A 19089-nucleotide genomic window follows, 5' to 3' on the forward strand; every position below is an offset into this window, starting at 1 on the left:
CTTGTCAGCCCTCGCATTTTGTTTATAACTAATACGGAAAACAGCCGGATAAATTTACGAGCTAGCCAACAAACGGGCTAAATTCAATTAAAAAACACAATTAAAAACTTGGTGAATGGGACGATACACAAAACACGCTAAATAAACTGCAGCTGCGGGTAATTTTACGTAAGAATTATAAAGTGCGCAGTGTGGACGAACTCAGACTCAATTACAAAAAAAAGAACACAGTCAACACACTCCCAAACAAACACTTGCAAATATTTTATATTTGTTCATGCATGTGTGTGCGTGTGTGTAAGTGTAAGCCGAAACTAACTAACAATCGACATTGGATCAAGCGTGACACCACCTGTTTGTTTATAGCGGCGACATACTAGAGTTACAAAAATCGTTAGCAAATTGCGTACGCATGTGTCAGACACAAAACAATTGTTTATAATTGTACATGCACAGCTATACATATGTTCATATGTATGTATAAAAACCTCATGTGTGTACTAACCTATGCGCAGTTAAAGTTTAGCCTGGTCGCGTGTTGTACTATCAAATAAATCCACTATTTATGGCTTCAAATGCACAGCTCGGAAAAATCATATTGTTCAGCGCTATTGCCGTGTTCTTTTATTACTTCTTCTGGGTAGCGATTCTGCCGTTTATGATACTCGATGAAGGTGAGTTTATTTATATGTGTATATATTATAATATACATGCGTGTGCTTGCGGCTTATCAACAAAAAATCATGCATACATTTATAACTAATTTATATATTTTTGCATGCTTTATTAAATAATCTCAGTTTGCGCTTTCCTCATTCAGTCACAAGCGGTCTTTTGTAACGTAATTAAAGTGCCGTTGCTTTAAATAAGTTTTTGTGTTCGTGTAGTAATTTAACAAAAAGCGTGGGCATCTGAATTTTAATTCTGGTAACAATACATATAATACAATGATTAATATTCTAGTTAAGGTGTTTAAAAGTCGTGCATATTTTACGCAGCATACCTGTGGCGCAAGCGTTTCAAATTAATTCACAAGTTGTAACAGCCAAAGTCAAGGTCGTTTTACTCATGCATATACACTCTCGCTCTCTTACTCTCTCGCGTGTGCTCTTGCAGGTAATCCCCTACGTTCGCTGTTTCCGCCACTGAAGTACGCATTTATGGTGCCATTAGGTGCGGTGTCTTTTTCTTGGGCGGCACAGTCGTGTTCTCGTTCTATCACATTTGGAGCTTTACCATAGCAAAACGAGCAAAATAGCCGTGTTCTCGTTCTATCACATTTTGAACTTTACAAATGCAAAGCGAGCTTAGAAAACCAAATGCCAAACAAGGTTCACTGCTACGGCGCTTTATCAGCACAGAGATTCTATGCTTAATTCACTTGGTAACAAGATGTCTCAATGGCTAGTCATTGGCATCTTGGGGGTTACCTGTGGCGGCAAGACAACCTAAAAACAAACCGCCCTTCCACAAAGGCTTAAACTATTTTTATTGCCTCATGCGAAGGCGAATGCCATTAACTTTGAGCTGCTTAGCTCACTGGACATGCAGAAGATGCTTATGGATCCGTGGCTAGCAATGAAAATATTGAGCACTATGCACTGCAGTATCAACAACAGCAACAATCATATGAAAGAAATCTTTATAAGCTACATGCGCACAGCCATAAAAAGGCTTATCAATATCAACCCCGTCGCCATAAACAACAGCATCATCAGCAAAAATCACCAAGGACAGCAGCAGCATCAACAAAAACATATGCCGGCTGCGGAATGATCAATGTGCTTTTAATAAAGGGTTTTATGATTTTCAATCAGCCCAAGCTGTTAACACTGCAATATTAAAAATACCTCATTTGCCCTGCGAGGAATGCCTCCACTACATCCAATGCCTGCAATCTACAGTTTCATCTTTCAATTGCAATAATCACTATAACACAGCCTCTCCCATGGAGCAATAAAAATAATAATGGTTGCTACTGGCATTTGCCAGTTTTACTAAGTTCAGTTTGTGCCTTGCATGATAAATATACTGGAATGAAAAAAATAACCTTTTTCGAAATTGTAGTACATTTTTCTGCAAATGTATTTGCAGTAAATTCCATTAGGTAGAGTAATCTATTGATTAATATGTATATTAAGGTATATTATTTTAAGTATTTTATATTAAGTTGTAAGCAGTCAAGGTATTAGTAATCTAAATACTTTCTCTTTTGCAGGTAACCCCATACGTTCCTTGTTTCCGCCATTGAAATACGCATTTATAGTGCCCACTGTGTGTGGTGTAATTTTCTTGGGCGGCATAGCCGTGTTTTCGTTCTATCACATTTGGAGCTTTACAAAGGCAAAACGAGCCTAAAAGACCTGACAACAAAAAAAGTTCACTGCTACGGCGCTTTATCAGCACAGAGATTCTACGCTCAGTTCAGTTGGCATTAAGATGTCGCAATGGCTGGTCATTGGCATCTCGGGCGTTACCTGTGGCGGCAAGACAACGCTGGCGCATGGTTTGCGCGACTATTTCAAGGAGCTAAACAATGCGCCGCTCTGGAATACGCCCTTTACCATAGGCACGGTGAAACTCATTTCGCAGGATGATTATTTCTTACCCATAGACGACAGACGACACAAGCGGCATGAGAAGTTGAATGCCATTAACTTTGAGCTTCTCAGCTCACTGGACATGAAAAAGATGCTTGCGGACATAGCGCATATTATAAATGGACCCATGGATCAGGCCACCTATGCAAATTTTGAGCATTACGCATTGCAGTATCAACAACAGCAACAGTTGCAGCAGCAGCAACAACAATCATATAACACAAGCTTTTATCAGCCACATGCGCACAGTAATGGAAAACACATGGGAGGCGCGGCTTATCAGTATCAACACCATCGCCATCACCAGCATCATCATCAACAACATCAGCATCATCATCAACACAGACAGCAGCAGCAGCAGCAACAACAACATATTATGCAACTAAATGTAAATGCACAGCTGGCTGCGCAAAAGATCAATGTGCTTTTAGTTGAGGGTTTTATGATATTTAATCAACCCGAGCTGTTACAACTCTGTAACATTAAATATCACTTTCATTTGCCCTACGAGAAATGCTTTGAGCGCCGTCGTAGACGCACCTATGATCCACCTGATGTTACGGGATACTTTGAGCTCTGTGTTTGGCCATACTATGAGCAGAATTTTAGCGAGTATCGTGATTGCAAGGACATTACCTTTCTCAATGGCGAAATATCCAAGGAGAAGATTTTCAAATTTGTGCTGCAGCGCATAGTGCACTACTTTGAGAAGCGTTGCGACATGGAGATGCCCTCGACATCACCCGTTGCCTGCCCGCCGCAGCAGAAGCGTTTTGGCATGCTCTATAACAATGTCTATACCACAGCCTGTCCCATGGAGCAGTAAAACATATAACCATTATAGCAGAGAACATTATTGGCATATATTAAGTTGTTTACTAAACTACGCTTTACTTTAATTAGTTTTATTTCTAAGTGTTGGTTTGAAACGGGCACGTGGTTTAGGAATTCATTTAGCTGCGCTAAACATTTACAAAACAAATTAATTGAAAATAACAAAATTGAAATATGTACTATTTGAAGGTTTAAATTTAAACGCTGTTTATGGTTCCAACCATATGCACACTTGTAAATAATGTATTTTAAATTAGACTTAAGGCAATTATTATAAATGTAGTATTTTTCTTCGCTCGTGCGTAGCACAACTACAAATAAACTTGCATGAAAAATTAACTTAATTCAAGTACTACGTTTCGAGTTTATTTTGCTGCAAATTCCATAAAGTGGAGTTGGGTGTATGCGTGTATAGTAGTATTAATAAAAAATAAATACATTAATTATACGTTAGCATATACATATGTATGAATATTTAAGTATACAGTAGTAGATTATGCCATGAATCGTTGGATTTGTTGCTTGAACAAGTTTTATTGCCAATTGGTTTTAACTGGAGGTGTTAAGTGCAGGGTCCCATGCTTGACTGTCTGACTGCAAGGATGCGATTATATCAATAGTTTCATATCGACTTTATATATGTAATATGCTTAGAATTATGTTAATAACTTTTTGCTTAAATATGCTTCTGCTGCTGCTACGGCTGCTATTGTATAATTAATCCAGGTGCAGCTGTCAAGAGAAAAACAGCTTGTTAATAATATTGAACTGTATAATAACAATAACAAACTTACGCTTAGAGCGCATCCCAGTCGGTTTGACTGTTGTAGACCTCTTCCTCCAGCCACACAGCATAGTTGGCTTTAAAATAATCTGTCAATTCCACCTTGCGATCCCACCAGCCCGAATGGCCAAAGAATGCAAAGTCCGAATGCGTAAGTATCTCATCGCTGGGAAAGCCGCCCTCTACCCCATAATCATGCAGCTGCTGTCCCTGCTGTGCGTTGCCTCCGGTGCCAGTGGCGCTGCTGCCATTATTGCCATAACCATTTGTATCGCGATCGCTGCCATTGTTGGCACTGCCATTGCCTGTATGCATGTTCGACTGCTGCGCATTCTCGGCATTTTGAGCGGCAGTGCCATTGCTGCCACCGCCTGTGCCGCACTTTTGTGTAGCCTCTGGATAACGTCGTAGATTAAAACGATCAACGCAGGCGCGCAGCGTGCACTCCTCCGCTTGGAAATCCCAAGGACGCGACTCGAGATCATTGCCAAACGCCCAATCGTCGTTGAGACGATGACGTACCTTGGAGTAAATTGCACTCAACGTCTTCATGTTGGACTTGCGCCACTGTCGACCCAAGTATTTTGTCTGCATCTTTAAGAGCTTGAGCACATACAGCTGCATCATAGCATGTCGCACTTTGAGAGTCTTTTTTAGTATGGGCGCCGACTTGAACACCACCAGCATCATCACACGCGAATGTTTCCACTTGATAAGCTTGTTGAGTATGCGCAGTAGATTAATGCAGCTGAATACATTGCGCCAGGAGTAGGGCTTGTCTGACATGTCAGTGCCATAGACAAAGCTATCGCCGCTTAGATCTGGCTGCTCGCCAATTACGCACGAGGGAAAGTCCAGCAATGGTATAGAGTTCTTGGTGTTTACATACTCGGTGATCGTCTGGTTGAAGAACTTTAGCACAAGTGGAATGCAGTTGGCAAACACTAGATGCTGTGACATGAACTCAAACTGATATACATGGTTGATCTTAAAGTGCTTTAGATAGAGCAATATAATAGCCGACACGGCCTTGACTATAATCTCCTTGTGGCGTCCCATATCCACTGTAAGCTTGGTGGACTGCGTAGCCGTTAGCGGCATCTTCTTAGGCAGTACATCGGCCATAATATTAATACTCTCTGTCTTCGACTTTGATGTGGGCGAGGCGGCTAGCAAGACCTTTAGTAGAGCTATCATATATTGCGGCAAATTGGGCAATATGGCCTGGTAGAGTATCTCAGCTGGTGTCAGCTTAATCTCATCCTCGTGCGTTGAGATGGGGTTGCGTGCAATATCCTCCTCTTTCTTTATTTGGACATCTGCCAGGCTGACATACATGTGACGCTGCAGCGTTTTGAAGCCCTCGTGTATGGGTTGCGGTAGGCCCGCTAGACTTTCATGATCGCCTATAAGCGAGTAACCAATGAACTTATTTCTGGATATGTCCAAGAACTGATCAATGTCCTTTTGGCGAACTTTAGGCGTCCAAGGCAAACGCGCTGTTATCTGCACAGGAGGCACGGCGGCGGGCGTTTGATTTAAACTTGGCTGATTGTTGGGATTAGCCGTCGCTGTGTTGCCGCCCGAAGTGGAAGCGGAGGGATCATCAAAAGGCCGATAGTACTGTGAAAGTTCATCCTCGCCATTCCCAGTATTGGAGCCCACAGATGCCGTGTTGCCATTGTTTGCATTGGGACCACCCTCATTACCGGACATTTCCATGTCAATTTGCTCCGGCTCGTCCAAGAAACGTTGTTTCATAAGTGAGCGCCTGTGATTAAAGTGTATTAAAATAATTTGCTGAAATTTGCATTTGCGAATCAAACTTACTTGAAATTACGCTTGGGATACTGATTTTCAAGTATGTCTGTGGCTGTAGCAGGCGGTGAGCTGGCACGCATACATTTGGTAACTTCAAGCGTGTCCTCCGTGATCGGTTCCAGCCCGACATTGAGTCTGTATTCGTTCTTGAGATTCTTTAGCACGTCCATACCGCCTAGACCCAAAAGCGATACCTTCCACAGCAACAGCACAACCTTTTTCATGGGAAACTGCGGAGCAGCGCCACTGCAAAAGCGTGTAATCATACCCAGCAGCTTGACCGCCAGCAGCTCGCCATCAGGGAGTGGACTGTTTATTTCTTGTACAAAGGATTCAGCCAGCTCCTTATAGTCCTCAGTACCCTTTTCGTGCTCATCACGTATTGTCTCTGTGATAATGTACAGCACCGAGAGAATGACACGTATGTCTGTGGAGTCCACCAATGTCACGTTGGTTATCTTAACCGCCACAATATCCGGTGAGCAGGCGGTTTCAATTTCCATGTTGAGCAAGTCAATGAAGGAGGAAAACACGCCCAGCTTATAAAGCACAATAACATTATCGCGCGTATTTTGATGCTGCTCCTCGTCGGATTGCACTTCGGCCCAGCAACCCTGCGCCAAATACAGTATGCAACGTGCCGCCTGCATGCGGAACGCGCGGTCCGAGACCTCCAGTTGGTCTATTAGTTTCATAACAATGCTACGCTGAGAGGCGGCATCTTGTTTTTGCCAATTTGGTGGCAGATCATAGAGTTCCATTTGGTCCTCGAAAGCCTTAACATTCATTTGGAACTCGCTAAACTCTGTGTAGCTGTAGAGCTCGGCAATTTCATTCTGATAACTATCCACATCGGCGTACACGAAATCCAAGTCGGGCCCGTCACAATTGGCGTCCACATCGTGTGTGTCCTGCTCGAACGAGTTGTTTATGGATGAAAGCATCATTTAGAGGCTGTTGTCTCTGGCCCAAGCCACGAACGTGTGTGTGTAAGTATGTGTGTATTTATATATATAATTGTATAAATATGCTTGCGTGTATATTTTGGAATTGTGTATCCTTTTCGGCAGTAGTGTGGGTGCTCTAAGGGCGCGCCATAACTTCTCTACACTTTGCCAAATGCGAGCATAATACTATTTACTCCCTTTAACACTCCATTTCGTTAACAATTTTGCAGCAATATAAACTCAGCACAAAAGAAAATTTGTCAAGTGTGACCAAATGCAATCGAATGTGCATTTAGATCAACTATCATCTATGCGCTAAATGAAAATAGAGGTGGTACAATATCGATAGTTGAAAATATATTGAGCCTCTTTGAACATATCGTTAAAAGACATGGCTATATGTGCGTGTATTACAAAAAAAAAATATTTTTTAATGTGCCCTATCGATGCCAACAATTTTAGCTCGATCGTGTGTATAGCTTCAGAGAGCTGTGGTCAATCCTAACGCAGCGCTAGGTGGCGCTGCAGCGTATGTGCTGTCGATGACAAATCGATAGTGAAAAACCATCGATAGTAGCGACAAAAAGAAAACATAACAGAAGAAAGATATGATGCAATCACTTATACCCTTCCTGTAAATTTGAATAAAAACTGCTTGTACCATGTACGCTAGCACATAAAAATTAATATAGCAATAAAGGGAGATGACAGTAGTAGATTATGCTATACAATAATACTGATAATTGTCAATGAAATGTAAAGTGTTACAAACTTTTTGAAGAAATGTTAAAGCTTTTCATAAGGGTATGGTAGAAATAGAAGCTACTTAATCGCCTTGCTCAACAGTGCCGGTAACAGTTTTCGCTTAACTTCGTCGCAACTCAATACGGAATAAGTAAGCAGATTTAAATCATTGCTAAATTTCAAATCAATAAATCATAAATCATATTATTGTTGTGATTGCGTGGCCTAATAGCATTACAGGTGACATTTAGTAGAATCATATCAAAACGCCCTATCCGTTTGTACTTTGTACCCAAAAGACTGTGAGTGCATATCAGCGTGAGCTTGCAGATTCATATTGACACAGCTGCCTTTGTGTCAATTTGAGCAATTTAACATACTTTTGTGAAATAATCAATTGCAATTTAACGAAATGGCTGGTCGTTCAATGGTGTCCTTACTCTTCGGTGCATTGGCCATAGCACTGGGCACATACATGTATATAACCAAGCAAGTAATTACACTCTATCAATTACCATCATTCACTCACAGCGTTTATCTTGTCCAGTTATTCTTATATGTATTTGTTTGCATGCCTAATAATGTCGCCTGCAAGCGCAAAGGGGGGGTAAAGCATAGCATTAATCTAATCGACTAAACCGCGCACGCACATGTGTGTACCAACTATATGTAGATTGGGCAAGTGTTGAGTCATTTAGACTCTGACCTTCATGAATTATGAAGTACTTGACCACTGTGACTGTGAGTTTTCCAATTGTCTTAGCTCTAATTGCCTTTGTTTGCTGCGTTGATGACTGATAATGGATTGCATTATTGAATGACTTTTTGCAGCTTGGTGTTAGTTAGCCATAAAATATGAATCTCAAGCACATGCAGAGCATTGGCAGGCAAGCGTCCAGGTGTTTCAGACTATCAGCAGTCGCTGCCAATAAGCCAAGTCAGCAACGTCGCTACTGCGTCGTCCTTTTGCCATTGGCCGTGGTTCATTGCACTGCGGATACTAAGAAGGCACAATACTCAACAGCAGCTGGCGTGAGTAGTATGTGAACTAATATGAGACTAGTTAATTTGTCTTGCAAAACTAAAACAATAACTTTGTTGTGCATTGCCTTGAGTATTTGGTGCCTGCTTGTTGTTGAACTCATAAACTTTAACATTCTTAAGCTAATTTTGCATATCTTGTCTTGCAGATCGACATGTCTGGTGGAGATTTTAAGAACGCAGCGTCTGTTTACGAGTTTACCGTAAAGGACACACACGGCAACGATGTGTCTTTGGAGAAGTACAAGGGTCGCGTGCTGTTGGTGGTCAACATTGCCTCAAAGTGTGGCCTAACCAAGAACAACTATCAGAAGCTCACCGAGCTCAAGGAGAAGTTTGGCGAACGCGGCCTCACTATCCTGAACTTCCCTTGCAATCAGTTCAACTCACAAATGCCAGAATCCGATGGTGAAGCTATGGTCTGCCACTTGCGTGACGCGAAGGCTGACATAGGCGAAGTGTTTGCCAAGGCTAGTATCTACACACGTTTCTATAAGTTAAAGCATGTTAAACTAAAGCTTTTTTTCATGAACAGGTCAATGTGAACGGCGATGATGCTGCTCCACTCTACAAGTATCTGAAGGCTAAGCAGACAGGCACCTTGGGCAGCGGTCTTAAATGGAATTTCACCAAGTTTTTGGTCAACAAGGAAGGCATACCTGTTAATCGTTATGCACCCACCACTGATCCTATGGATATAGCCAAGGACATTGAAAAATTGTTGTAGTTTTATAGAATGTAAGCGTTTTTTGTATAACATGTTTTGGCTTTGGCTCACTAACTAGTCTTTGTAGCTTAGCAGTCGTAATCGACAGTCTTGAATAAAGGCTTATTTCAATTTAATTTCAAAGAACGGTTTACTCACTTCTACAATGGCCTGGCGTGCTTGTCTATAGAGCTTGGCAAGTATACTCAAGTTCATGATCATGCCCTTAGCTTCCTTCTTGGCGCGTACTTGCTTGTAGTGTATCCAGACCATGTCATATTCAGTATTCGACATAAAATATATATAGTTTGGGTGAGCTAGTATAATTAAAGTCACACGCTCGAAAAATTTCTAAATATTTCAAATCTGGAATGCCAAAAACAAGTACACTCTGCTTCTACTGAAAATTTTAACAAAGTGATATGACAACTGAGTTGTTTTTTTTTTTGTTTTGTTGTTGTTTATTTAAATAATCATGTATCTTTTTTTATTTGTTTTTGGTGCAATTAATCGGTAAATTAATTAGTATTATTATTGTTTATATAAGTTTCATATATATTTATTGAAGCCAATTATATTTTTTATTATTATTTTTATTTATATTATTTATTATACTTATATTAATACAAAACTACAATAGACTCTATTAGAAATTTATCCATCCTTTAGCTGGTTACTACGCCTACTGAGTGATTTCTTGTTATTGTTGTGCCTTCAACTTTCAATATATTTTTGTTGTTATTTATTCAATTTGTTAACATATACACACACAATTGTTATAGATTAATGCATTGGTAAGTACCAGTTTATAAATTATATAATTTCGAACAAAAACTCACAAATATTCTTGCTAGTTTAATTTATTTATAATTTATTTAAGTTATAGTGGATAATGTTTATATGCATATGAAGTGTGTGGTGTGTGTGTGTGTGTGTGTGTCGGTGTTTGCGGGTATTAAACAAATTCTATCAATACACGCGCATTAAGCAATTGGCGCTATATGGTACACGCTAAGTATATTGCTAAAAATACCTGCACATTGTTGTAAAAGTTTAAACTTTTTTTTTGTAAATTAATTTATATTTGTTTGATGTGCCTTACATTTTTGTTTTTTTAGTTGATTGGCAAAGCACTTTGGGCAGGCGCTTGTTTAATTGTTAATACCTTGATCGTTTAGTATGTATGCATGTGATTTTGTTCTTTGGTTTAGTTCAAGTCAAGTAATATTAGTAGGTGCTAAGAATTACTTACTTGTTGAAATGGCATAAGACATGATTATTTTTTCTTTAATTCTTTTCTTTTTAATACGATTTGCTGAATTTGCTTTAATTGTTGAATATGAAGTTGTATGCCTATATAGTTTAATAGTATATATTTATATATATATGACTTTCATCCTTATAACATTGAAATATACATATTTCAAAGAAATACTAAAGAAAAAAAGTAGAAATAAACAACAAATTATGTCACAAGCGCTTAATTATAATCGTTGAACTGTTTTGGTTTTGCTGCGTTTTTGTTTTCTGCTTCTTCTTTAATATTAATAAACATTTGCTTGAACCGAAAATGCGCAAATTAATAATGCTGTATATTTTTGCTAATTTGTTATTACTTTTATCGACTACATATGTATTGTTGCACAGTAAACATTTAGTTAAATTTATTTCTAGTTAAATAGATGTCTCTTTTGTATCCAGCTTGGCTTTTAGTTCACTTCTTTATCTTTCGTTTGGATTATACATTTCGAATATTTGCGGTAACACTGACTTAGGAACAAAAGCGCTTGCTCAACACATTTGATTTGAATTTTTATTTATTTATATATATATATATATATGTATATATTAATTTGTTCCAAAAGTCATGATTTTAGCTAAGGAAACTGAGTTCAAAGAGCTGCGTATGCGAAACTTGAGAAGCAACCTCATATCATGTCCTGGCGCTGGCGCTCCTTGTTGCCAGTGCAGTGTTTGAGTTTATATATATAGCATAGCTTTTTTTTGTTCTTTTAATTTATTCATAAATATATACGTTTTTTAATTTATATATATAAGTATATGCATATGCATGAAATAATGTAACCATAAACAAATTAGCAACAACTTTATTTTGCCCGGAGCGTCATTTCTTATTAGTTTTCTTCGTCTTCTTCTTGTATTATGATAATTTATAATATTATATGTCATAAATTACTTAAAATGTTGGTTTATCTGCCGCTTTTATTAAGTACACGTTTACGTAGAAATTTTGCTGCTCTGCAATTCTCGAGATTTCTATTGTAAGTTTTTTTAAATTAGATTTTGCTTAAAGATGTTTCATGATGTAAGCAGCGTTCAACTGTTGGCTTTAAAAGAAAATGCCGTCCATAATCACTTATGCGCCGCCATGATCTGCCTTGGCTACAGCTCCTGCAACGCCATCGTCTGCCAGCGCTGAGTGTCCTGCGGCGGCTGGCTGCTGTTGCTGCGGCGGTGGTGGTGGCATGTACTGCGGATATTGTGGATACTGCGGTGGCTGCTCGCCGCCAATGAGTCCTAGTTTATCTGTTGATAGTTAATAGACATTAGTTTACGGCTGCAAATTATTAGTTTTATAGCTTTTTATCATTTGAAATGACAATTAAATAGATACGTTTACACGAATATTACGTATACGCCACATACTTATGTATAAATGAGATATATATAGGTTTTTCTTTTTTTTTTGTAAGCAAATATATTATATGTATATGAGAGCTAGAGCTAGAGGCCCCCTTAAATATTTACACAAGAAACTGTAAGTGAGCCCAGCCCATAGTTAACTCTGTTATACTTTAATCCTTGTCAAGCTATTGGTGCATTGGGAAATTTCAATATAGTACTAGTATATACAAGAGGATGATAAACGAAATCACACACTTATCGTTGCCAACAACATCAATGAATTTGAACATAAAATTGAACTAAAACCAACTTTTGCGTACGTTAAGGATTAACAAACATGCAGCATAAAATTAATAAGTCGTAGGTGTAACGGTATATAAAAGCCATGTTAATTTCATTTGGTTTTTGTTTTTGCTGTTTTTGCTTACAGTGTTCGAATTAGATCGTATTATTGGTCGTATGGTTTAAAGTGTGAAATGTTGTCTATTAACTTTTTGAAAGTTTCTTTTAAATAGTTGTCTGTTGTTGTGCAATTGATTGGTTGAGTGGTTGTTGATGTTGTTGTTGTTGTTGTTGTTGTTGTAGCTGTTGGTTTGAGCGTTTTTATTGTCCTGTCGCCACTTTATCCTGTGGACTCGGTGGCTCATCGGTCAATTTCTCAGCCAATGGAGTTTTCTCGAGTGTTGGTTCGGATTTGAGTGTGTGATGGTGTTGTGGTGGTGCTGATACTGATTCTGGTGCGGATACATGAACCTGCTGCAAAGCAGGAGGTGGAGAAGCAGCAGCATCATCCGACATGAAAGGCTCTACGAGAAATTTTTGTTTGCAATTTGTGATACAAGCTTTTAAAAATGGAACCAAACTTAATGTGTTTTGGTGCTCTAAAACAAAAATACACTAAGCGCTCCAATTAATGAACTTGCAATTAAAGTCCATGCTAAAGAGCGTTTACTGTACCATTAAATATTGCATAAGTAGTTCTAATTTAGATTCAAGTGCACCTAGCAATAATATTTTCAGCTTAACACTTTTAGTTTTTACCTCAAACAATAAAATTGAAATTGTATTTGTTATATTTTGCAATAATTCTTAGTTAAAGTTTTTACAAAGCTAAAGCTTGCACATAAAATTATTCTTCGTCTTTCTCTGTAGTAAATAAATAAAACAATTTGTTTTTGAGTGTACAGTTTGTGGATTGTGGACTTGAGGTTTGAAGGTTTTAAAATAAATGAAATATAAACAAAAATAATTATTAGAAATTGAATGAATTAGATTGCAGTACTTTATGCATTTGCTGTGGGTAGTTTAAACTAGTTACAACTAGTTAAAGGCGTGGCGTGACGAGTTCAACTATGTTACAAAGGACATTGCACATATCAGCTACGGCTGTTGTAATTGTTATTGATTTTTGTTGTAAATATAAATAACTGAACAAATCACAATATTACGTATGTATAGTGGCTAAAGCAACGCTATTAACTAATTTCATTCTGCTTACGGGTTCAAATATATTAATAATATTAACTAAGGATGTTTAAATATCCTGGGACTAACGGACTCGGGTAACTCTGGTGCTCCCAGTTTTACTGTTAACAAACACAATAATACACAAATGAAAAAACGACAACAACACATGAAAAGCCTTTTAACATGGCTTTATAACAATTTACCGAACCTGGTGCGTAATGGTTTACGTATGGAACCAGATGATGCTGAAGTTGTTATTAAAAGATTTCAAATTTTGTTATGGTTGTCGAATCGCATGATATGCTAAACAAATTGCTCGATGAATCGTTCGTTTTTTGAAATGAAAATAGTTTTGGTTTTTTTTTTTTGCAATATAACTTTTTGTTTTGTTTTCACAAGCCGTCAAATTCAGGTTCAGTACTTTAAGCGAACGATCAGCAGTTGTTTAAATGAGTTGGATTGATTTTTAGCATTGCATTGTAACTAAGTTACTAAGATATCTTATAGATAGTTTAGCAATCTACATAAAGTTACCTAGAGAAAGAAAACGTGACAGAATTAAGAAAACAAATTAAAGCAATTTAGTTAAGTATTTCAAATCAGGTTAAAGAATAGAAAATACGCTAAATAAGGAATTGTTTAGAACTAAATTAATTATATATTGGGATACTATTGGAAAGTGTTTTGATTGTGTTGAGTATACTTTGTTGTGTAGACTGCTGTGGATTGGCCTTTGAGAGTGTTTTATGTTATGAGCTTGATAAAAGGATTTCCGCACGAACAACTTACTTGCTATAATGCCAACGATGACCAGTCCGATGACACCCATAATGATCATCATCTTGAAGAGGAATATTCAATTGTTATCTCACAAAAAGCCAAAGTAATCTTGCCACCTACCTTCAAGTTTTGCAACCAGAATTTCCTTTTTAGCTTGCCCGCCTGCTGCTCAAACTGCGAGGCGCCCTGTTGCAAGGCATCGGCACGATCGTCCAGCTCCGACAGTTTGGCATCACGCTCCAGCACCTTTTCGACATTCGTGCGCATAATGTCCACGACCTATAGCACATTCAATCATACATACATATTATATAATAGCTTTTATGTTAATTGCTGCGTTTTTAGCACTGACCTCATCGACTTGGGCCTGCGTTTGCTGCAAGCGCTTTTGTGCCGCAATTTGTTGCGGGTTGCGTGGTCCGCCCACAATCTCACCATCACCGCCCTCGCCGGCTGGTGGGCCGTCGGTAGGTGGTGCATCGCCAGCTGCTGCAGCATCCGCCCTGCGGGATACAGACAGACTCATTAGTCATCGCCTGATGGCAGTCAAAATGTCATTGCTAAGACTAATCAGCTCCCCACGGAGGAACGTCTCAAATTAAGTACTGCTGAGGGGGTACGGGAACGGATACGGCTATATGGTTACGCATGTTATACATATGCATATAAGTACGTATGTATGTGTATGGGACTAAGTACAAGTGCGCTGTTACTATAAGAGAGTGCTCAAGTTCTAGCCAGGCTACTGCAGAGTACGTTGAGCATGGCACTTACTGTTCCTTGTTCTTGTCTTTCTTGCCCATGTCTAGTTACTGTATAGGTTTAGAAAGTAATGTCAATCAAAGTAATAGTTAAGCAATTCAATACGTAAATTGTAAATATGTATGTATTTTCCTTTTATTTTTTGCATATCTGATTTTTTCTTTCTGACTCATTTGGGGGCACGACAACTTGTGTTTAGGTTTATCGATTTTGTATTGTGCGGGAATATGCCATGTGATGCGCCGGACACGTACACGGCCACGGATACGGACACGAGTACGCAGCTTGGCTGCTCAAAAGTATTTTGCGTGTTTTCTTTCTTTAACTATTTGTATATTCAAGTGTTTACCCAAATAATAATAACAATAATCCATTTGCTTTATGTCTTGGCCAGGCAAATCAATAATTTCATTTACTTACATTGCTTTTTGTTAAGTGTTGTGCTTTTGTAGGTGATTTTATTCCCGCTTTAGCCGCTGCTGCTGCTGTTCTTGTTGTTGTAACTGTATTAAGAAATTACAACGTTGCCTTTGCTTTGCAGTCGCAGTGCGATGACGTTGAACGATGAGACGTTTGGTGGGGAGTGGCAGCGCAACTTTCGTTGTTTTTGTTATAGATGGTTACGCTCTCGCTCTCACACTTTCTCAGTTTAAGCTGGCCGCTACTCTCTTGCTTGCCTGTGAGCTTTTCGTCAATGAATTTGCGCTCAACTCAACGCACTCGGCACCCCTCACGGACACGGCTGCGGTTAACAGTTGCAGGAGGGAACAGTCGGTTGCGAATATGTGTGTGTGAGTGTGTCTGTATGTGTGGAATCCACTTGCCACGACAGCCTTATGCAGCACAACTGTAAAGAGGGAATCTCCTGGCGTTGCGTTCAAACTGTTGTGGGTAGAGTACGAAAATAGTTGCAACTATTTTTAGTATCTGTTGTTATGTTTATTCTATACGCAGTGGCGGCTTGAAAAGCTAAAGCTTCAGCTTTGCACGCCCACACATTCAATGTACTTTCTAGAATTCTTAATTGTACTTATATTTTTTTCCACTCTTTTCTATGCGTTTATTAACAAATTTTGTTGCATACACTTGGGCAAACTTCCAAATTTGTTGTGGTTACTTTTTAATTATAGCTGGTGTGGCTTGGAAAAACATTTGCAAATGCTAAAAGTTGCTTGAAGCGATGAAAAATCAATGAAATTTTTACACAACACAGTTTTAGCTAATCAAACGGCAGTGCATTTGTTTAACAATTATACATTTATATTATGTCCTACGCTATGCTTTGGCGCATAGCAAATATATACTTTATGCTTAATTTTATGTATTTAAATAATAAACTGAATAAATTTCAAGCACAGATAAATTTTTCACTTACGACGATTTTAGCCAACTGCGAAAACTTGCAGCTTTCCTAACTGTTATGTGTATTTGGGGAAAAAGCTTTGGCTGTCAGGACGAGTACAAAAGCTTGCGCACTGCGCAACGAGTAGCTTTTACTATTACAGCGAGTAAAAATCGTCTCATCTACAGCGGTTTCCTGAACTTTGTTTGTATCCATATACGATACATCTTGAGACAACGTCCACGATTTATTTGCAGTCTTCTGTCCACAAGTAGTTGCTCCTCCTTGAAGCCTGACTTAGCGAACATATCTCGCAGCTCGTGTTCGGTGAAGAAGTACACCATGGTGCCATCGCCACGCACATAAAAGTTATCTTCCAGGCATTTGCCGCTCTTGAAGCGTAACTGCGCAAGATCATAGCGTCCATAGTCTCTGAACATTAGCAGTCCGCCTGGCTTTAGATAGCGATAGCAGTTATCCATCACACGCTGCATTTTCGACGGTTGAATGGCAGACAGCACAAATATCATGACAATTATGTCCTGGGAATTCTCCTCGAATGGCACTTTCCACTGCTCTTCAGTGGCATCCAAAACAAACACCTCGCAGCGTTTCTTATCAAACTGCGGCTGACTACTTATAATTTCTATTGCGCGCGCGGAAAAGTCACAGCCATATACCTTCAAATTGGGCTCTGCGCTGTACTGCAGTAGTGGCAGTATGGTGTTGCCCACACCGCAGCCTAGCTCGAATATGCTGCGTGGCTCCAAGCGCTCGTCGGTATTATGGGGAGCTAGTTCAGGAAACTCTGTAAACAGCCAGTGGCGATCCTTGAAGAAGCGATTGTTGTGTATGCCATAAAACGAATCCCAGAACTTGGGTGCTTCTGACTGAAAGCGTTCACGTTGATCTTCACTCATTTTGACAGTAGAATTCATCTCTACGGCTTCCTGTGCGGCTTGCTCCTGCTCATTATCCCATTGGACATGGTCCCTATAAAAAGTTATAGTAATTAAGATTCATATTACATTGTTCACTTTGGTTGTACCATGCATTAAACTCGAACACCTCTTGTGCATTGGTTAGCACACGCCCGCCAGCTCCACTTGGTTTTTTGCGCCGGCGAGTGTGTTCCCAAGTTTTGCTGATACCGCGCACTTGAATATATTTACCAGGCGTTTTGGCTGAACACGTCATCGTTTTCCTTAAGCAGGCGTGTGCCAAACTGAGGACGTTTTTCATCATTAAAAGCCTCATCAGTGGACAGGACAGGTTCACTCATTATATTGAAATTAAGTTCAATAAAATTCGTAAACAAGCTTACACGTTGGTTAAAATACCTTATGGGTTGCAGTCACCCTGTTAAAATACTCGATGCTGGCAATGCTGAAACAGCGCTTCTATCGTCCGACCCCCACAAATTATCGGTTGGTATAACAAAACCGCAAGTATTTTTTGTTGTAGCGTTGTTGCTTTTTTTGCAGCAAACCAAAAATTATAAGTGAAACAGACACAAAAAGCGCTAAGCAGCCAAGCGCCCGCACGAAATATTCTTGTCAACGGAGTTTTCAATTGTGTAGCGCGATTCACGAATACGCTGAGCACGATTTTAAAATGATGAACGAGGCTGCTGCCCTGGCAAATATGATACCCTACGACACAATTGGACTATACGAGCAGCCAAAGCCCCGTTTCATATTCAAAATGCCGCGAGTGGTGCCTGACCAGAAGTCCAAATTTGAAAGTGACGAACTCTTTAGACGCCTGAGTCGTGAGAGCGAAATACGTTACACGGGCTATCGGGAGCGCAGCATAGAGGAGCGCCAGGTGCGTTTTATGAACGGCTGTCGGGAGGGACACACTGAGACAAGCTTTGTTGCGTCCGGCACTAATCTGCAGCTGGTGTTTAATGCCAATCAAAATCCCTACCTGCACGACAAGGAGTGCGACTTTGATAAAGAACATGGTAAGGTACACATCAAGTCTTACTTCATCATGAATGGCGTTTGTGTGCGCTTCCGTGGTTGGCTCGATTTGGAGCGCTTGGATGGCGTTGGCTGTCTGGAGTACGATGAGCGCCGCGCAATGCATGAGGATGTGATTTTACGCGATCAAATCGATCGTTATAATCAGAGATTGCGCGAGTTTGAGGACACAAAGCGCGCCTATCGTGACAATCGTCAGGATGAAATGGAAGCGGTGCGTCGCGGTGTTGCTTCCGGCGGCATTGGTGTGGGCGCCAGTATGTGGAGGCGTTAGTTAAACTTTTGGACGGCATCAGCGCCGTCACAACAGCAACAGCAGCATCTACAAAATCGGCAGCAGCAGCAGCAAGAGACTCAATTTGCAAATACTCAATACTTTATGGATAACTGAAAAATGCTCCTTCCCCGACTTGCCAGCAATAGCGAGATTCGAATACAAATACGATTATATGCTACTAGAATTAGTTATAGCACCTAGAAAATAATTAACAAAATACTTAATGTATGTTTTAAATGGTATTACTATTACACATAACAATTTAATTTATGAATGAAATTTTAGTGACGTAATTTTACTATATGTATATTTAAAACACACAATAAAATTACGCATAACAATTAATGTGTTTG

At 39.4% G+C, this 19089-nt stretch overlaps 7 protein-coding genes across 13 annotated transcripts; 4 read left to right on the plus strand and 3 right to left on the minus strand.

The window, feature by feature from the left end:
• The first annotated feature begins 21 nt into the window (after positions 1-21).
• Positions 22-2381, plus strand: LOC108599644 (dolichol-phosphate mannose synthase subunit 2). Its single transcript, XM_017986620.1, has 2 exons — positions 22-674; positions 2219-2381. The coding sequence occupies exons 1-2, from the start codon at positions 566-568 to the stop codon at positions 2356-2358; spliced, it is 249 nt and encodes an 82-aa protein (XP_017842109.1). The 5' UTR covers positions 22-565; the 3' UTR covers positions 2359-2381.
• A 36-nt stretch (positions 2382-2417) lies between these two features.
• On the plus strand, positions 2418-3450 carry LOC108599639. Its single transcript, XM_017986611.1, has one exon. It carries the CDS (start codon positions 2440-2442, stop codon positions 3424-3426), a length of 987 nt encoding a protein of 328 aa, XP_017842100.1. The 5' UTR covers positions 2418-2439; the 3' UTR covers positions 3427-3450.
• Positions 3442-9836, minus strand: LOC108599638 (striatin-interacting protein 1 homolog). Its single transcript, XM_017986610.2, has 4 exons — positions 9637-9836; positions 6049-6950; positions 4229-5989; positions 3442-4166 (listed from the first exon to the last, which is right to left on the minus strand). Exons 1-3 carry the CDS (start codon positions 9769-9771, stop codon positions 4231-4233), a joined length of 2796 nt encoding a protein of 931 aa, XP_017842099.1. The 5' UTR covers positions 9772-9836; the 3' UTR covers positions 3442-4166; positions 4229-4230.
• Positions 7779-9614, plus strand: LOC108599641 (probable phospholipid hydroperoxide glutathione peroxidase). 4 transcript variants are annotated; one of them, XM_017986614.2, is made up of 4 exons: positions 7779-7881; positions 8562-8762; positions 8921-9241; positions 9307-9498. In XM_017986614.2, the coding sequence occupies exons 2-4, from the start codon at positions 8586-8588 to the stop codon at positions 9496-9498; spliced, it is 690 nt and encodes a 229-aa protein (XP_017842103.1). In that variant the 5' UTR covers positions 7779-7881; positions 8562-8585. The 4 variants fall into 4 exon arrangements, with proteins under 4 accessions (XP_017842103.1, XP_017842105.1, XP_017842104.1 ...); XM_017986616.1 differs by lacking the exon at positions 8562-8762 and having other exon boundaries at positions 7781-7881; XM_017986615.1 differs by lacking the exons at positions 7779-7881; positions 8562-8762 and adding an exon at positions 8043-8223.
• A 1702-nt stretch (positions 9837-11538) lies between the features above and the next one.
• On the minus strand, positions 11539-15640 carry LOC108599643 (vesicle-associated membrane protein 2). Of its 4 annotated transcripts, XR_001915158.1 has the most exons (7): positions 15553-15638; positions 15145-15182; positions 14723-14873; positions 14491-14649; positions 14380-14431; positions 12552-12929; positions 11959-12024 (listed from the first exon to the last, which is right to left on the minus strand). XR_001915158.1 is itself a non-coding variant. In XM_017986618.2 (6 exons), exons 2-6 carry the CDS (start codon positions 15171-15173, stop codon positions 11855-11857), a joined length of 561 nt encoding a protein of 186 aa, XP_017842107.1. In that variant the 5' UTR covers positions 15174-15182; positions 15553-15638; the 3' UTR covers positions 11539-11854. The 4 variants fall into 4 exon arrangements, 2 of the variants coding, with proteins under 2 accessions (XP_017842107.1, XP_017842108.1); XM_017986618.2 differs by lacking the exon at positions 12552-12929 and having other exon boundaries at positions 11539-12024; XR_001915159.1 differs by lacking the exon at positions 15145-15182 and having other exon boundaries at positions 11962-12024; positions 15553-15640.
• A 1000-nt stretch (positions 15641-16640) lies between these two features.
• On the minus strand, positions 16641-17815 carry LOC108599640 (methyltransferase-like protein). The gene is made up of 2 exons (XM_017986613.1): positions 17647-17815; positions 16641-17467 (listed from the first exon to the last, which is right to left on the minus strand). Exons 1-2 carry the CDS (start codon positions 17754-17756, stop codon positions 16657-16659), a joined length of 921 nt encoding a protein of 306 aa, XP_017842102.1. The 5' UTR covers positions 17757-17815; the 3' UTR covers positions 16641-16656.
• Positions 17816-17909: 94 nt separating this feature from the next.
• LOC108599642 (protein big brother) lies at positions 17910-18982 on the plus strand. Its single transcript, XM_017986617.1, has one exon. It carries the CDS (start codon positions 18089-18091, stop codon positions 18731-18733), a length of 645 nt encoding a protein of 214 aa, XP_017842106.1. The 5' UTR covers positions 17910-18088; the 3' UTR covers positions 18734-18982.
• Positions 18983-19089: the final 107 nt, after the last annotated feature.

This window comes from Drosophila busckii, chromosome 3L, assembly GCF_011750605.1.
Source record: "Drosophila busckii strain San Diego stock center, stock number 13000-0081.31 chromosome 3L, ASM1175060v1, whole genome shotgun sequence".
NCBI lineage: Eukaryota > Metazoa > Arthropoda > Insecta > Diptera > Drosophilidae > Drosophila > Drosophila busckii.

Excerpts from the sequence above, each read along its gene's own strand:
- LOC108599644 (XM_017986620.1), top strand. The coding sequence starts at position 566 with ATGGCTTCAAATGCACAGCTCGGAAAAATCATATTGTTCAGCGCTATT. Across the intron at positions 675-2,218 it reads GTTTATGATACTCGATGAAG|GTAACCCCATACGTTCCTTG; the intron begins GTGAGTTTATTT and ends TCTCTTTTGCAG.
- LOC108599639 (XM_017986611.1), top strand. The coding sequence starts at position 2,440 with ATGTCGCAATGGCTGGTCATTGGCATCTCGGGCGTTACCTGTGGCGGC.
- LOC108599641 (XM_017986614.2), top strand. The coding sequence starts at position 8,586 with ATGAATCTCAAGCACATGCAGAGCATTGGCAGGCAAGCGTCCAGGTGT. Across the intron at positions 8,763-8,920 it reads AATACTCAACAGCAGCTGGC|ATCGACATGTCTGGTGGAGA; the intron begins GTGAGTAGTATG and ends CTTGTCTTGCAG. Across the intron at positions 9,242-9,306 it reads TAGGCGAAGTGTTTGCCAAG|GTCAATGTGAACGGCGATGA; the intron begins GCTAGTATCTAC and ends TTTCATGAACAG.
- LOC108599638 (XM_017986610.2), bottom strand. The coding sequence starts at position 9,771 with ATGTCGAATACTGAATATGACATGGTCTGGATACACTACAAGCAAGTA. Across the intron at positions 6,951-9,636 it reads CACGCCAGGCCATTGTAGAA|GACACACACGATGTGGACGC; the intron begins GTGAGTAAACCG and ends TCGTTCGAGCAG. Across the intron at positions 5,990-6,048 it reads TATCCCAAGCGTAATTTCAA|GCGCTCACTTATGAAACAAC; the intron begins GTAAGTTTGATT and ends CTTTAATCACAG.
- LOC108599643 (XM_017986618.2), bottom strand. The coding sequence starts at position 15,173 with ATGGGCAAGAAAGACAAGAACAAGGAACA. Across the intron at positions 14,874-15,144 it reads AAAGACAAGAACAAGGAACA|GGCGGATGCTGCAGCAGCTG; the intron begins GTAAGTGCCATG and ends TGTATCCCGCAG. Across the intron at positions 12,025-14,379 it reads CATCGTTGGCATTATAGCAA|ATAAACTAGGACTCATTGGC; the intron begins GTAAGTTGTTCG and ends AACTATCAACAG.
- LOC108599640 (XM_017986613.1), bottom strand. The coding sequence starts at position 17,756 with ATGAGTGAACCTGTCCTGTCCACTGATGAGGCTTTTAATGATGAAAAA. Across the intron at positions 17,468-17,646 it reads GTGTTCAGCCAAAACGCCTG|GGACCATGTCCAATGGGATA; the intron begins GTAAATATATTC and ends AACTTTTTATAG.
- LOC108599642 (XM_017986617.1), top strand. The coding sequence starts at position 18,089 with ATGATGAACGAGGCTGCTGCCCTGGCAAATATGATACCCTACGACACA.